The sequence below is a fragment of the Lepidothrix coronata genome, unplaced genomic scaffold (genome assembly GCF_001604755.1).
Source record: "Lepidothrix coronata isolate B3197 unplaced genomic scaffold, Lepidothrix_coronata-1.0 Scaffold87, whole genome shotgun sequence".
Lineage (NCBI taxonomy): Eukaryota > Metazoa > Chordata > Aves > Passeriformes > Pipridae > Lepidothrix > Lepidothrix coronata.
The window spans coordinates 886856-904397 of record NW_016690267.1 but is presented as its reverse complement, the minus strand read 5'-3'; the positions used below and the strand labels follow the sequence as shown (position 1 = coordinate 904397).

The 17542-nt window shown below is 42.4% G+C and overlaps 1 protein-coding gene across 2 annotated transcripts; it reads right to left on the bottom strand.

Moving 5' to 3' along the window:
• Positions 1–997: 997 nt before the first annotated feature.
• Positions 998–16342, bottom strand: KCNG4 (potassium voltage-gated channel modifier subfamily G member 4). 2 transcript variants are annotated; one of them, XM_017820950.1, is made up of 3 exons: positions 15926–16342; positions 14260–15059; positions 998–2479 (listed from the first exon to the last, which is right to left on the bottom strand). In XM_017820950.1, the coding sequence occupies exons 2-3, from the start codon at positions 15007–15009 to the stop codon at positions 1688–1690; spliced, it is 1542 nt and encodes a 513-aa protein (XP_017676439.1). In that variant the 5' UTR covers positions 15010–15059; positions 15926–16342; the 3' UTR covers positions 998–1687. The 2 variants fall into 2 exon arrangements, with proteins under 2 accessions (XP_017676439.1, XP_017676440.1); XM_017820951.1 differs by lacking the exon at positions 15926–16342 and adding an exon at positions 15486–15558.
• Between the last annotated feature and the right edge of the window lie 1200 nt (positions 16343–17542).

Below are 17542 nucleotides of genomic sequence, written 5' to 3'. Positions count from 1 at the left end.
AATAATTTAAAAAAAATCAGAGCGACCTAAGCATAAACCAGGAGAAATTCCACCCTTTGTGTGGCAAACATAAATGCCTGTTATCTAATGTCAACTTGTTCCACTTGTGTTGGAACATCCCATCTATAATCTGCTACAGTTCCTCTGGTTTAAATCATAAGGTCAATAGCAAGATAAACCCGTGAGATTAATCCCAGTCACGTCATCCCAATTGTGCCAACAACTGTGCTTTTCTGTACTTGAGCTGTGCAGCTCGGGGAGGAGAGTTTCTGAACACCAAATGCCTGCAGGAAGGTGCAGAACTCTGCAAGTGCCTGTGTTTGTGTGTCCAGGTGGGAGAAGGGTCAATGCTGGAAGTGCCTCCCGGGCTCCAAACTGCCCCGTGCTGTGGGAGCAGTGCCTGCCAAAAGCTGCTTCCAGGGATCGGTCACTTCCCTGAGCTTTGCTCCGTCCCAAAGTCGTGGGGACCTTGGCGAGGTTTAAGAAATGGAATAATGAAAGCTGAAAATCTGATTAAAAACTAATTTAGGCCTTGATTAATCTCCATGCTTAAATACATGCCCAAAATTCGGCGTGTCAATGTCCTGGGGGTGTCAACAGCACTGTCTGTGTACTGTGAGCTGATGTGGGCCTGAACATCCAGGTGTCTGTGCACACCTGGCCTTTGAGACTTGGTTTTCACCAACTTTGTTCACACTATCCAAAAGCTCAAATTGTACAAGACCATCCAGACTGTCCCATGAAGCAGCATTGACTCCTGCATATTCATATTGCTTCCTTCTGGCTATACTTGGACATCCCAAAAGGGACATCTTCATTAGCATTAGGAAATCACTCCCACTTCCTCTCTAGCAATCATTTACCTCATTCTTTACTATTTATACCTTTGGATACTTCTGAGTTATCTCATTTTCAATAAGTCTATCTTTTAGCTTTCTTCTAGAGGAACTATCACCATCCAGTGAAAAAGATAACACCAACACTTTTTAATGTGATCAGTAAGCCTGGGCTTTTTTATTCCTCATTATTATTTTAAATAAATATGTGAAAAAGAAATTTGAAGACTTTTGCTGTCTAGTATGATACTTTTACAGTCTGCAGACTGTGGCTGCATTTCAAGCAAATGCTCTTGCAAACACTGTTTTATACAATAGCAGTGCAGTTTGTTAGTTATAGATTGAGCATCTGGCTACAGGCAAACTTTGAAAGCTGTCACATACAGTCATTTTATTTTAAGCATATTACTGGCTTTAGATACAGAATTGAGATTTTTATCTGTGTGCCTGGTGGATGAACTTTGTATAACAACACCAGCCCTCAAAGAATGCGTTCTAATGCTTGGCTCAAGATATTAATTGCAAGAACATTGGAAACTCGAAGGCAAATAAAATAACGAGCGTGTTTGTGCCAACAGAAGCTGGTTTGTTATTAGGTATTCAGCAAGATACATGATGGTAGAGACAAAGTTCATTCTTGTTAGTCACAGAGAAGGAGTATTTATTATTGAATAAACTGACTTTTGACCTTCTCCCAACCTCCAGCTCCGTGGGGATTTGTCGGAGCTGGCTGTGTTGGGCTGACTGCTGCTTATACCTACGCCAGAAGAGATGACAGTGCTGTAACCTATGCTGATGCTTTGCTTTGTGTGTTTTGTTGACGTGTGTCTGGGAATGCTTTAGAGCCAGGCTCAGTTCCCTGTGTAGATGTATTTGATGGGAGATGCCTGCTCCTCCAGGATCAGGCTGTCTGTCTCGTTGAAGGTGTCGCTCTCACCGGCGCGGTTGGCGTTCTTAGCTCTGTTCAGCTGCGACTGCAACCGTTCGTGTTCCTTCCTCAGCTCCGAGTAGGAGTGGGAGAACGTGTGGAATATTGATGTCGCAGGAAAGGACATGATGAGGATCCCGCTGAGGATGCTGCTGAGAGCCACCATCTGCCCCGGCACGCTCCGTGGGACCATGTCTCCGTAGCCCACGGTGGTCATGGAGATGATGGCCCACCAGTAAGAGGCGGGAATGCTGGTGAACTCCAGCACCCTCCCGGATTCATTCTCAGCCAGATAAACCAAAGGAGAGAACAGAGTGACAGCCACGCACAGGAAGAGTAAGAGCAGCCCGAATTCCCGCGTGCACTTCCGAACTGTGAGGCCCAAGGTCTGCAGGCCCAGGGAGTGCCGGGCAAGGCGCATGACGTACAAGATCCTCAAGGCACGTAGAACCCGTAGCACCAAACCAACCTTCTCCAGGTACGTGTTGCTGCTGCTGCTTGGCCTGTCGTCCTCCTCGTTGGAGTCGTCCTCTGAGAAGATGAGGGAAGCGTAGTAGGGGGATATAGCCAAGAAGTCAATTATGTTCAGGGGTCCTTTGAAGAACTGACACTTGCTCCTTGCCTGGATGAAACGGAGGAGGAACTCCAGGGAAAACCAAGCCACGCAGATGGTCTCTATGACAAAGATGTAATAGCACTTCTGGGAACACTCACCCTGACACAAAACAAAGAGAGAGTTAAACAAAAGAACAGTCTGTGAACCAGCAACCAAAAACACCAAGGGAGAAGCAATATGGATCTGCTTGAGTCACTGGTATCAGAGATAAACAAATCCCAGCAGCAGGTAGTTGAAGAATGAAGTCAGGGCTTTTGCCTGCACTTTTCCTGATGGCCTGTGTCTGGAATTTAGAGATTTAGTGGAAGAGTCCCTCATAGAGTCAGCCATTTTCAGCCAAATTTCATGAGCAATATTGATTAAAAGCACTGCAGGAAACACATACCCCTACTACTAATCAACTACCAATTTAGTTCAGTTACTCTCTGCAGTGCAGTGTGATGGGCTTTAGAGTGTACCTCGTGTTAGAATTCCAGCTGCACTCAGGGGTAACAAGTCTTTTTGTTCAGGCAGTGGTTATGGCTTTGGCCACCTGAGGTTCCCCAGGTAAAGTGGCAACATTTCCCTTAGGGATATATTTACCCTGTCTAACCCTCAGAACAGTTTAGCTCTGTAGCACCATTTGGGGGATTTTCCTTTCTGCACAGTAAACTGTCAAGTTCACAATTTACCTCTAAAAGCAAACACCACAAGAGGTATCGAAGTCTTGACCCTACCAGAGCCCCACTTGCAGGATCAGGTTCTGGCTCCATTTGCAGTCAGGGCCGTGGCAGTGCTGGAGTGCCTTGATGTTTGCAGAGCTGCTGACTGGGCTGCAGGAGATTGCCTGCAATCAGCACTTGTGTTATGCAGTGCTCACTCTTTCTGAGCTCTAAATTATTTGTACAGTGCAGCCTGGACCCTGCACAGACCTGCCTGTGGTCACTCCAGTGATGTGGCCTGTGAATTATTCATTGTTCCCATCAAGATTTATTTTCTTTTTGTTAACTGGGCTGAATTTCCAGGGCATCTGTTATTTATTTCCCTTTATAAATTTACAGGTGATATTGCTCTCAGATCATTGTGTAGCTTTCACTGTTTCTTCCTTGAAAAAATAGAAAAGAAATTTTGTTTGCTGGAAGTTCTAACCAATAAGATCCAGGGTGTTTTTTGAACTGTGTAGTTTCAAGGTGTAGCATTGTAAGAACTGTTTGGGAGACTTTTTTTTTCCTTGCCATCCTCAATTGCCTCAGTACTCTCCATGAAAAGTTACATATATTTAGAAAAAGCAATTTGTGCTGGCAGCTTCCTAAATGTGTATTTCCTTTTTTCAGATATAAGCATCCTTCAGATCAAACTTTTCAGGAATGTTGTTGTGCATTTTATTCTCCCTCTGAGCATAGTTGTGCATGTAAAGGATAGGGATTTCTCCACTCTTAGCACACTTTGTCTTTTTTATGTACCTTGCAAAAGACATTTCAGAAATGTTTCCACATCACTCTATGAAACCACAGTCCCTTTTTCTGCTGCAGCAACAAAAAGAATGAAAATATCACAGTGTCTGATTATGGTGTTTAATGACAATGTGCTCGTTGACTTCACATTTGGGAGATAGATTTCATGCAATGAGTTTGTATGGGCAAGTTTAATATATTAGGAACATTTGTGTATATTATGTAATATTAATTATATGATTTATATAGAATATCCCTCTCTAATATCAGTCTCTTTAAACTTTCTTGGTCCTTTCGAACATCCTGTTCAAAAGCAGCAAAATTTGGAATAAGAGGGGGGAAAGAGGAAATATTAATTACCAAAGCCAATTTCTGTTTCTCACAGTATTTTTGAGGATTTTTCGAACTCAGTGGTTTATGTTCCACTTACGACTGTTGTCTGAAGAACAGGCAGAATAACATACAGACTTCAAATCTATGTTCTTATCAAAATACTGATGCCTCTGTGCCATGGGAGATGTCAAATTTGCTGTTGACACCACGTTCCCATTAGTTACTTTCAGTGAACTGTCAAATTATGGCCCAAATAGTCTGATGCATGAAAGGGGTTTTTTTTACCTACATGGTCAATAAGGAAATTTCTCTGCCACAACGACTTTCATGTATTTCTTCTTTCTGAACAAAACAAACCCACTTGGGAAATTTTAGTGTTCAGGGCCTGCCAACACAAAACACAGCAAACTCCTCACCATTAACTGGAGCAGAATTTTATTTTCATATCTTTCAGTCCAGTTTCTCACTGACCATTTTCTTTTCCTGCCTGCAGTTTTGAACATGAAGTACTATGAGTGTAGTGGAAGCTGTAAAAGCTCCAAGCCAGTATAGTGCTGACTGTGAACAAGAGGGGAAGGTGAGGTTTTATTTATAACTGACAACAGCATATTTTGGGTGGGTATTTTCGACATGTTTTACTCTATGGTAGCATCAATCAGTACTGAAACCTTCATGAACTCTGATGGGAGAACAGTTATCATAGAGCCAGTGGTGAGCAAGTATATAACTCCTTATTCATCCTGCAGATTTACTTTTCAACAATGCAAGAATTCATCAGGACTTATGGAACTTGCCTCTGGCAGAAATTCTGCCTCATATGATATAAATGTCATAAAATGAGTGCCTGGTATTGATCTTACGTGTGAAATGAGCGTTTGGTTCAGCAGTGAAGGAAACAATATTTTGAATCTAAAAGATATATACTGAGCCTGATGCCTGAAATATTGAGTGGTTTCTTAAATTTATAAACCACCTCAAAGAAGCAAAGGAGTTGTTTCAAACTCCTGTACCACCAGAGATAATAAGCAATTCAAGCTTCCTCTTCGTTATTGCTGTATAAGGCAATGGGTTATTTTTTGTGTTCTCTGATGAGCTGGAGCTCACAGTGTTTGAGATTGTTCATTTTAGGAATTCAGCACCTCCAGAGTAATGTGTGACAGTTAAATCTCAGACCTCAATTGCATGGGTGAGTTTCCAAAATAGAAATTTATTCACCAATTGTGAATCCAAGCTAAATGGGCTTGAGCTATTTGCCACTCACATACCTCATTTCCTGGCCAAGTGCCCTCTTAGTTCACCAGAAAACATTAATTAAAGTGTAATGACATTGAGGATAATAAACAAAATCAGATCTCAGAGCTATGCAGCACTATTCTAAACTATAATAGATATAAATCTCATCTACTGAAAATAATATCTTTACGTGCTTTGATAATTTTGGTAATGCCCAGGGAGACTGAATTATACATTATATATATATATTATATATTACCTGATCTGCCAAGGATTTACCTCAACACATTTTGCAATGTATGTTTACCCTTTTGTCCTCTTAATTAGGGGTAAATTGCAGAAAGAAATCCTGTTATTCCCGTTATATTGGGAGTGCAGTGCTGCAGCTGTGTGAGGATAGAATTGGATAGGTACCAACTTTCTGCCCTTGTTGTGACTGACTCTAAGTGGAAGTTTATTGACAGCAATCTGAACCTGTTTTCTGTGGAGTGTAATTTGTGATTTCACACGGTCTATAAACAGGCTGGAGTCTGAGATGTAAAACAAGGAAACCTACAGCATTTCTCACTATCTCCTTTCTGTGCTTGCCAGTGAATACTGCTCAGGATGGTGTTAGTGATACCAAGTGTTTCTTGTGTCAAATAATCTATTTCTTAGTTAAGTGGCAAAAGTTCCTCCAATGCTTGTAGAACACTTTGCTAACAAGCCCTGCTTGATATGGATTATTTCAGAATCATGTCATACATATAGGTTAATATTTTTGACCTTTATATATTCAGAGCTCTGGAGTGGAAATCAACATGTGCATCAGCAATATGTAGATATACTGCTTACACAGCACACTTAGGAGGAAGGCATCTCACGTTATTTATGAAGCCAAGTTGATAAAAGTCCTTGAACCCAGCCAGAAGCCATGATTGAACCACTGTGTGCAAACACTGTTGTTCCCAGGGTATGTTTATGGAAACAAGCTGGCTCATCATCATAGCACAGATGAGCAATGGACTGAAAGGGTCTAAATCCTCTTCCCAGCCAGATCTGCCTGAGATGCAGCAGTGATTGCTTCGAGTAAAGGCTCTTCTGGTGCTCAGTCACCTGGACTAAACAGCGCAAAACAAAGCAGGGAAGGAGCTCACAGAGCAATATGCTTGATGTTCTTGATTCTGACTCCTGTTGGAGTCCTAAAGAAGTTTCCTTAAACACAGGACCTTCTCAACACTCTGCAGTCAAAGTTCGGGCTGCCAGAACATCATCCTTCACACCAGAAACACGCCTGGCCCTGTGGCTTGTGCAAGGTCACGATTCACATCTGCTAAATTTACCCTGGCAGGTCCAGATTTTGTTTGGCACAGTCAAGTGCAGTCAGTTACTGCTCAGATCCTTCCTCTGATCCAGTGTTTTGTGGACAGAGGCCAGTGTCCACTGAAGTGGCAGCAGATGGGATCAGCCTGTATTGTGGCTCTCGACCTGCCTTCTGCCAGCTTGTGCTGTCCAGCACTTATCCCAGCAAGGCTGCTCTTCTTGCAGCCTGGCCCTTTGTCCAAAAACATTCAGCCCTCTGTGTGGAGGATTTAGAAGCAAAACTAGCAGGAATTTCCCTCTCTAAGCTCAAGGTTGCCATTCCTGGGCAGGGGGCTGTTTTCCAGCCTTTTGCTCTTCTCAAGGTTATCCCTGGTCAGTGCATCCAGGTCTACAGCTTTTCCCCAAGCAGTTCCCTCTGTGGGAAAAATACAAACTAATGGCATAGTGAAAAACAAACTTTGACTCTTACTCTTGCCTGCCCACAGCTCCAAGGCAATGGAGATAGAGGGGGAGGCTGCAAATTCTAGAGAGTGGTTAGGCAGGAGCAGAGGCAAACCAAGACCTCGATGTAAGGAACTGAGGTACCCAACCAGCTCCAGGCTGTTCTTATCCCAGCTGGCAGCAGGAAATGAACAGGTACAGGGGAGACATCCCTTTTGGCTGTTAAGGGATGACTCTGTTAGGCAGTGTCGTGCCGGGGTGTGTTCCCTGCATACCTGAGCTGTGGGACCCAGCTGCAGTGCTGCAGGTACTGCTGAATCACTGCGGCCGCATTGCCGCTGTTATTGGAATAATTAAACCATGCTCTGCTGAATCAAATGAGGGTTAGGGAGAGCTTGAAAACCCTGTGTTATGGATCACTTCAGCACATGGATTTACAGTTTCAGACTGATGCAATAAAAACAGGAGGTTACAGCCTGCTGAGAAAGAGACTGTAACCTGATTTAGAGGATGATGAGCCTGTTAAAGGAGTGCTGTGTATTCTGAGCACACAATGAGTTCCCACTCGTTCTGCTTTATGGGAAAGAAGCTTGGACTTAGGGAAACAATTACTACAACTAGAACATTTGAGGAAACTGAACTAATATTGGGATTGTATTAATGTGGACGTTAGAACATAGAAAGGAATTATTACCTCTGTGTCCAACACGTAATTATGTCCTCTGGGGCAGAAGTGTAACTAAAATAAAATATTTCAATCAACTTTTAAGCTTGGGTCTTTATTCTGCAAATACTGCGAGAATCAATCTGAAGAATCTGAATTTGATTTAAACCAGTTGGTGACTCCAAAGTGTTTGTGTTAGGAGAAAGGTGTGGAAGAATGATCTTTTTCTTGTTTTTCTAGTAAGAAATTTAACAGACTTAATTTTGTAACTGCGAAGAGCAATATATTCAAAATGACAAGGTATTTATCTGGGACTTGAGAGGATGACCTTCAACTGACAGTTTTGCTGCTGGTCAAATCATTTGCCCTGTTACTGTTTCTTTTCTGCTTCTTTTCTCACTGCACTGTAAGTTCTTTGGAGCAGAAACTCCTTTTTGTATCTGTGTAGTACAGGGTTTACAAGAAGTCCCAAGTATGGTTGAATCTGTTATAAGGGAAAATACTAATGCTAACAGGAGGTGCTGACACTGTGGGAATGAACACAACATATGCAGTTCAAAGCCCTGATGCTACAATGGAATTCACAATTAGATTTTATAACTAGAAATTAGGCCCTGGTACAGGTTGCCCAGGGAAGCTGTGGCTGCCCTATCCCTGGAAGAGTTAAAGACCAGGCTGGGTGGGGCTTGGAGCAACCTGGGATAGTGGAAAGTGTCCCTACCCATGGCAGGGGGTGGAAATCAGATGATCTTTAGGGTTCCTTCCAACCCAAACTGTTCTGTGATTTTTTTTGGCTCAGAATTCAAACACCAGACTGTGAATCTGACTGCAGCAGCAGACTGAAGAGTCCTCAAAGATTTTCATCACAGCAAAAGAGGCATTTCTACAGCACATATTATTTTTAATACTCGTGGCATTATTGCTAGCAACTTGGAGGATGCACTGGTTTCAGAGTTTTTCAGAGATACAGCACCTCCCTCAGAGGGAATACCCACCTTCCCAAAGAGGGGATTTACTAAATCATATATTGCCCGGCAGTTGGAACAGCTGGGTGTCCCCCCAGCGTGGCGTGCAAAGCTCAGAGACTTAGTGCTGTTGGGACACGGCCAAAACTGGATGAACATCAGGCAAACTAATAATGTCTAATTGTGCTTTCTGAACACTGGGCCTTGGACTGGCAGAGCCAGCTTTGGAAAGCCGTGTAGAGCCCTTTTCCTCACTGGAGTGTCCCAAGTTTCTGAAGAAAATTGTTTTCTGGGACGCAGAGGGTCAGCAGTGGCCACCTCTGCAGTGCCTTCTTTGGTTGTGGAGAGCAGGGCTTAAGTAATATGAGCTTTATCTATGTTGTACATAATAGATTTAATGCTGAACTGTGCAATTCTCTTTGCAGATGCTTGGAAAATAGTTACTTGTAACGTGGAACTATGAAATCAGAGTATTAATGTAACAGTGCAATCTCAAGGTCAAAGCCTTTAACATTACTGAGTGACATCCAAGCCTCAAAAAAAGGGTAGATCCCATTAAACAATAATTTATATACATATATATTTCAAAGTCCTAGGCCTGAATACTCTGATTTAATGGCTTCTTATTTCATCTTTCTTCAGTCATTATCAATTTAACTCCTTCAGTCCATGAAGCAAATAAATTGGCTGGATTCTGCTGTGCTGAGTACACCTAGACCAGGAAGGTTTGGGGGCTTCAGTGAAGCACATTTTCCCACTTTAAAATGCTGCAATACTTTCTTTGCTGATCAAAATGCTTAGAAGAAATCAGAATTGTACTAGATGCCTAGATAATTTAGGAGAGGGAGTGTCCACAGAAGGTGACCTGATAAGAACACAGAATAATGTGCTTGAGCCAATGTAATAAACCCAAAGCACATCCAGCTTTATTTTGTTCCAAGTAATTTCAAGTCATATGTATATACCAGTATATTTATAGATAGGCATGTAGACATATTCTTTATAGTCTTACACTTGTAAAGGAGCACTAGATTTTGTTTCTCTTCACAGTAAGGTAAATAAATTGTTTTTTCCCCTGTAAAGTAAAATTATTCCATTTTTAAAGAAAATGTGTTTCTTGGCAGTTTCCTCCAGTGTACAAGCCAAATATTCTGGCTTCAGTGTCATACAGACAACTTCAGCAATGTCAAACATTGAAAAGCATAAGTCAGGGCCTCCAGAATAATGGTGCAGAATGAAAAAAAAAAAAAAAATTTAGAAGTGGTTCTATATGTTAAGTATTGGGTTCTTTACATATGTTTATGCTTTCTGGGTTCTAAGTGCAACCACAGACCAAAAACTTACTCTTCGAAAAGGAATTAGATTTTCAAATAACGAAATTACTCCAGGAATGGAAGCTTTTAAAAAAAAATGAATATTCTGAATTTAAAGATAAAATCTTCACATGAGACAACAGTGGTTGCAGCTTCTGTGGGTTGTGTTTCATTAGGTTCCATGCAATACCTACACCAATTACAACCTTCTCAAGGTCAGTTAAGAGCAAATACAAAAATAGTCTTAACAAGGTGAGGGAAGGGAAATATCTGGGGTTTTTTATTCTTCTTCTTCCCCCCGACCTTCATTTCCTTGCCTTCCCGAAGCAAAGACCTCGCTGGGTCTTTTCTGCTGAGTCATTTCTCGAGAGGACGCCAATTTTAGGGACTCATTAAATGAAATATCTCATCCTCAGGAAAATCCCAAGAGTGCTTCAAAGTGTTCTGCCCCTTCAGACTCTTCTACAGTGGCTTAATTCCATAGTTCCCTGGTGTAAGGATGTTTTTCCCTTTGGGTTGGATGTGCTGAGCAGTGACTATTGCAGTTACACCTCTTGGGTCCTGGTTGTAACTCTTATGTGGAATTGGGGCTTTGGGGGGACTTTGATGGGATTTTTGCCTTGTCTCTAGTGGGATGATCTTAATTCCTTCATTTAAGGGAAATACTGGTGTATTTTGTCCCTTCATCTTTATTATCCTCTCTGTGTGTGGTCTCTGATTCAGATTTTTAGTTTTCTCAGGCTGCCCACTCAGATCAGTAACAGTTTATCTCCAAATATGCCTCTTTTCTATCTTTACATACACATGTGCCTTGATTGCTGTATTTTGGTGATATTATATTTGCTTCTTTACCAAAGACTGATCTCCATAAAGAATAAATGCAAATATCACGGACAAGGATGTATAACTCTTGGAAAATGTGACATTTTGGTTGTTTTGATGACTCCTCTTTCCTTAGCCTTTTGTATATTTATTTCATGGTCAGACTTAAAATTGACATCACTAGAGCTATTCGTTTGCTGCCCTACAGTTTTCCTGAACTCTTGGCTTCCTTCTGCTGGGACTGCTCACTCTGGGTTGGGATTCATGGCAGGTGCACATGTGATATTCACTTACAGAACTGTTTGCCCAAATCTATATTTTTCTTTCATATCTCTAACGAGGAGGTTCCTAAATGGCATTTGGCATATTCTGCAGTGTGTGCATGGTATCAGTTATAGCAAGTCCTTCTTTATTTTACTTTCAGCTGTGTTCCTGCCTTTAAGCAAACCCTCCCCTCCCTTCCCTGCTGCCCATGGAGATGGATCCTTCCCTCCCCTCTGGTTGCCAGGGTGACTGGGCTTCCCTGATGCAGATGCTCTTTCCTTGGCTCCTTGCCATCCCTCTCCCAGAGACTGGAGTTTTCACTTTCCCTCGGATAGTGAGGACTCCTGTTTGCTCTTCTACCTGCCCAGGCAGCTTTTCTCCCTCCTGAGCAGACCTGGTTTAGCAGCTGCTGAAAGGACAAGGGATTTGATGTGCCTGCAGGGTGGGATCAGCAGCCTCTGAGCAAAGCGAGTGAAGTGGAAGTCACCTTGTATTATTTTTCATTTTTTTTTTTTGGTTTTGATTCTAGTCCTTCTCCTTGAGCCAGTTCTCACTCTTTAATGTGTCTGTGATGAGGAGAAACAGGACCCTAGAGTGGTACATGTGCATCAGAGGTAAATCTTCTTTTGTTTGTATTTCAGAATGGATAAATTCAATTTCCATTGTTAGTGACATTGGAAAATAGATCCTTGCAGTACTTGTAAGCACATTTGCCACTGAGGTCTTGGCAAGCTTTAACTCAGAAATTAATAAACCTCAGGATAGAATTCAGATGTGAAATCACTGGTGGTTCAGAAACTTTGGGAAGGAATTTGACTGTTTTCTGTCACTGAGCAAACAGATATCGAGTCACCATTGTGTTCAGCCCAAAAAGCCAAAATCTCAGATTCTGAATGCCTGTCCTTGGTTGCTGGTAAATGTGGTCCCATCTTGGAATCACTTTCTGAGGTCAGTGAACAGTTTTGAGTTACAAATCAACCCGGAGTTACGATTTGCCTAAGTATGACTCAGCTGCAGTCAAGTGCTATTTTTAGTCAATTAAATTCATGGAGTTATTTGTCCAATTCTAGCCAAAATTCTCTTTTGAGATCCCAGTAAGAAAATCTCAGGTGTTGAAAGATAAGAATTTAGGGATGGAAAAGTAAGGATGAAAAAACCTGCTCTTTAGTAGTTCAGATTCTCTGCTTTCCACAAGCCACGAGTATTTTGTCTTGTATATTCCCCTGTGTTTTCCATGGCATAATTTCACATGATTCAAGTAATAGGACTTTTAATACTCTGTTCTGTGCTTCTGGGACTCAGTGACAAAGTGCATTAGGCTGGTGCTGTTAAGTGTAAACTATGGGATGCTTCCAAATATTTGGACAAATGTGGTCCTTTGCTCAAGTTCATCCTTTATCCTCTCCCCTGCACTTTAAACATTCCATCTTTTGAGCCTGTTTCATGCCAGTTTGCTTGGTTTTAATGTAGTGATATATATGCAAATCTCTAAGTAGTAATGTCATCCATGTTTTATAGGGAACAGCAGCTCCACTGCAGCTACCAGATACACTTATAACCCTCAGCGAGCTTCCCTTTCTAACTTGCAGTTAATTATTTTTAAAACACACAACATGTTACTTCTGGCTGAGCTCTGAAACATCATGTACTTGTTCTTCTGCATGGGAAGTATTTATAAAAGCTTTTTCTGCAGTGGTTGGGAAATTAGGATAAAAAGCATTGGGCTACTTCCATTAACAAAGTTAGTAGGAAGCACTTGCTGGAGCAGAGTTTGTAATGTTTGTACATCTCTAAGAAGGATGTTCTATATTTAAAGTACTTCCTCAGAAGAATTATTGGAACAGTGATAACAGTTTTTCCTGCCAAAAAGTAATAGCTGTGCAAGAGCATCAGGCTTATTCCTTATAGTCTCCCTATGCAAGTGTAAGTTAGTATTCAAGGGGTTAAAATGGAAATGATCTTAGATTTCAGCCTCCTGTGCAGTCCTTAGTTTTATTCAAAGACATCAAATATCATGACACATCTTCACCATGACGGTGCTGCTTCGACTCATGGCTTGGGCAGTAAAATATACACAGATTTTTGTATTGTGCACACTCTGCTGTGCTATAGATGTAAAAATGACTTTATTCATCGATATATGATACTCTGAGGGGTGTCTTATCTTACAGCAGTGGTTGGGGCAGGGAGTTTATTTCACATGGATTTCCTCAGCACTTTTGAAAGGGCAGTTTGCAAATGAAGCACAGGATTCATTACAGAGATTAGTCAAGGTTATTTGATGAATTTGGACATTACCACACCTGCAATAACTTTGTATTGTTACTTTCCTCTGTTTTATCATTAGAAAAATAAATCTTTTAAATCTTGAAATATTCACAGCAATTTTATAGAGATCTTTAATATATGATACAGGCTTGATTTATTTGCCCTGAATTAATGTGGATGACTTATTTGAGGAGGATTTAAATGCAGTTAGTACTTCAGCTAGTGTTTGGCATTACTCCTAAAATATGTACATATATATATGGGCACATACAGAATTCAGTTAGCATGGAATTATGATTTTTGGAGGCACAGCTTTTAAATATCAGTATCTGCAAATATACTTAATCTGTCTCTCATCCTTTAATCTTTATGCAACTATTGAAATGCAACATTGTAACAATAAAAGTTAATGAATATTTCTTCCTCTTTAAAGATTTGACTGTCTAATCACAAAGGAAGATACCCAGCTGTTTTAAAAGTAAGGATGTCAGAGGAAAATATTTCTGTAGCTGATGTGTCCAAATGAGACATTTCTTGTAACTAGAGAGTAAAGCATCTTGAAAACTCCACAATTTCAGTTAGAGAGTGTCAGTGCTAACAGCTTAATCTTGCACTGGCAACTGCTTCCTAAGAAGGAAAAAAGTGTTTTATTGGAGAGCTGAAATATCTGTTCTGTCCAGAAGCTTTCTTGTATTTTAGTTAAAAGATTAGTACGATATTTGTTCACATTATTCTCAATATCACTTTGAAAAAGATAGAACCCATTTAAGCCACTATTGTGTTTTCTGGTACAGACTTTCATTAGTTCTGTAGTTAGACCAGTCAAAAAGGACTGACTTACCCTGTCTTCTTCAGCTCTTAAGTCCGGCATTGTGCTGACACAAAGGCTTACAGCTGTGGTGGCCACAAAGAGAATGGAGAGACAAGCAAAGACTTTGCCTGGGAGTCCTGACTGGGGATTTTCTACCATATCTCTGAGTCTGTTCATAAACTGTCCAAATCTGGTTTTCTCATCCAAGACACACGTAGCCTCTTTGCTCCTCCGAAGCTCCTCTTCTTTGCGGATCTCGGCCAACTCCTGCAGTTTCTGAAACAGTTTCCGAAAGCAGCAGTTCTCCAGGTTGGATTCCTCAATCCCCCAGTATCTCAGCTCCTCCTGAAAAGACAAGGCACACATGTCTCTTAAGAGCATCAGCTTCCCTGCTGCTAGGAAGCTGACAATCATCCCAAAAGCATTGGGGTTCCTGTCAAAGAAGAACTCATGGGTGTCTTCATCGTAATCATCGCACAGCTGAATTATTTCTTCGTAGCTGCTGCAAAGCTTTAGTTTGCTCAGTCTGGTCAGAGGGAAGTCATCTAAAGTACTCCAAGGCAGCAGGTACTTCATGCCTCCAACATTTATCATGATCTCTGTCTTTAGATCGGCCGCAGAGACTTGGTCAGGGTGGTAAATCCTCCTGGCTCTCTGGTAATGGACCCCTTTGACAGAAGGGGTTTCCACACAGATAGGAATGAAGTGGCTCAAGGAATTACAGGAGTTGTAGCTAATGTTACTATAGTCTTGGTCACTGCCTCTGGAGAGAATAGGCATCTCTAAGAGTTCTCACCGGGACATCCGAAATGGCATCAGAGCAGGGGTATCTGTCAGCCAGAAGACACAGCAAGGAGGAGAAAACATAGCAGAGGTTATTGCAAGACAAAAGGTGTTTCCAGCTACTTTCCTAAATCACAAAAATTAATGAGTGCCTGTTTTGTAAGTAAAAGTCACCTCTGTGCTTCTTCCTGAAACCTGCAGCCTGTGAATGAGCTTTGCTTTGCAGCCTCATTGGTTGTCTGGCAACACAGGCACAGAGGAGCTACAGCCTCATTCATAATTATCACTGAGGGTCGGGTGCCTGCAGATCCAACCGGGAACAGATCGGGCTCTTCCCGGAGCAGATCTCAGGCATCGTTAGATCGTTGTTTTCCGGTAGTTGCCGCTTTGCTTTGTTATTTCTATAAACCCTCAAACACGCTCTAACTCAACTAAGCTGCTTAATAGTTATTAGGGATGGAGTGGTCAATTACCTGCCATCAGCTGGATGCAAAGTTCCTAATTGCTTTAACTTGACTGCTCCGATTGTGATTCCTCTTTCCTTCCCTGCACGCCGGCTCTGCCTCTCGGGGGTATGGCAGGGATTAGCTACTAGAGGTTTATAAAATTCCTTAAGCGGAAAAGTGCTGCATAAATGATGACTATTCTTATCAACCCGACCTCGTGTCACTGCAAATTACCGAGAAGACAGAGGGACCGTTTGCTCGCCGTGAAGAAAACTTTGCTACACAGGCAGAAAGTGTTTTATCGGCTTGGAGGGAGGAAGCAGTTGAAACACTCACCCCTTCCTTAACTTCCCTCCTTTCAGGAACAAATCCCTGCTTTTGTTCATCAGCTCTAAAGATTAAAAGGCATTTCTTATTCTTATCCCAAAGTGCAAGAATTGCAAGGAAAGTTCCGCGAAGTTCCTTACCAGCGCTCCGGGTGCTGCTGCCGGGTGCCCGCCTGCCCCGCAGGTGAAGAGCACATCCCGCCCACCGCTCGGCTGCTCCGGCACAAACACCTGGGGATGTTTTACGGTATTGTTTGCATGTAAAAAATCACCAGAGCACTCCGGAGATGGCAGTCTCTCTGCTCTTCGTCTTGTTTTCCTCCTTTCCTGGACGGGGAGAACAGCCGTGTGCGTTCATGTAACATATGTTGCACTGATAGATCCTCTGCAAGGGAGGCGGTGTCCTGAGGGGCAGCTCCTCTCCTGGGGCTTCCTGGTGAAATGTGCTGAGTGAGAGCTGGTGGATCCTGCCCTCTCCCTGTCTCTCCTCTGTTTCCCCCGGGACTGCCAATGTGGCCCTGGAAGAGGAGGGGAGAGGGAAGGGGGAAGGGCTTAGAAATAATCTCTCCAGCATCCCTCCATCTATCCAGCAGGCAGCAACTGGGTAAGAACATGGAGTACAAGTCCCCGACTAATGAGGTTTAATAATCAGTAAATTCTGGCAAATCTACTTAATAAAACAATTTCAGTGTCTATTAACTCCTTCCATCATAGTCATGCTATAGTTGCTTGGGCTGGAGATACCAGTCAAATTCCTCAGAGGCAGTTTCCATGACCTTCATCCCCCATGAAACTGGGCTTTGCTCTTTAATATCCCTAGAAGGAAAGGGAAGTTTATTGGGTGCATGGATACTGTGCCTCAGCATTCCTTTGGCTATCAAGGAAATACTTTCCTCCTGCAAAAGAAAGGGTCTCTGGCTTGTAAAGCACAGGTGCTGAGCAGTCCCTTTTCCAGATCTGCAGTGTTTTCCAACATCCAAGTACTTTCTCCTTTCCTCTTTACAGATGATGGGAAATCAAACATTATCTTTTTCTCACTTTACTCATGCATGGCTGTAGGGGGTTGAGATTGCTGTAATGCTTTTGGGTCCTGTATTGCCAGCGGGTCTTGAGCTGCCTTGGTCTGTAATTGGGATGACATGGATTTTACCCATATCCTGCTTGCTTGGCCTCAGTCAGAGGGTTCAGTAAACCTGGGCTGAGGTTCTATTGACAAGCACCCTCTGTGGTGCTCCCAAATGCCTTAGCTTGTGTCTATACCCAGTGTGGCTGAAAGCACTGAGGTGAATCCTATTCCTAGAGAGGTGTGTGAATCCGTGGGATTTTTGTGTCCCGCAGTGAGTGTGAAGGTTGTGTGGAGAAGTGTGATGAGCTGGGATCACTGAGCTGGTTTTCAGCAGCGTGGGGACAAGGTGCAGGTGTGGTGTGGTGTGTGTGGGGTTTGTGCACCACCACACTCACCTCGGCAGCGGGTGCTGAGGCTGTTTGTCAGTGCTGAGCAAGGTTATGGGACGGGAAGCCTTTGCTAATTGGACTTGTTGGCACATCTCTCTTGGCCCACGTGGTGTCCAGAAGATTAACTTCTTATCAGGCTTCACCACTGGGTTTTCACTCAGGTCCTAATTATGCCATCCAAGAGAAAGACCGGATAGATGCCTGAAGGCACCTGAGTTCTGGGAGCGTAGCTCAAAATCACTTAAATCCTACCACCTCTGGCAGTTTGCTCTGCCTATCAGTCTTTCTTATGGATTGTTTTTG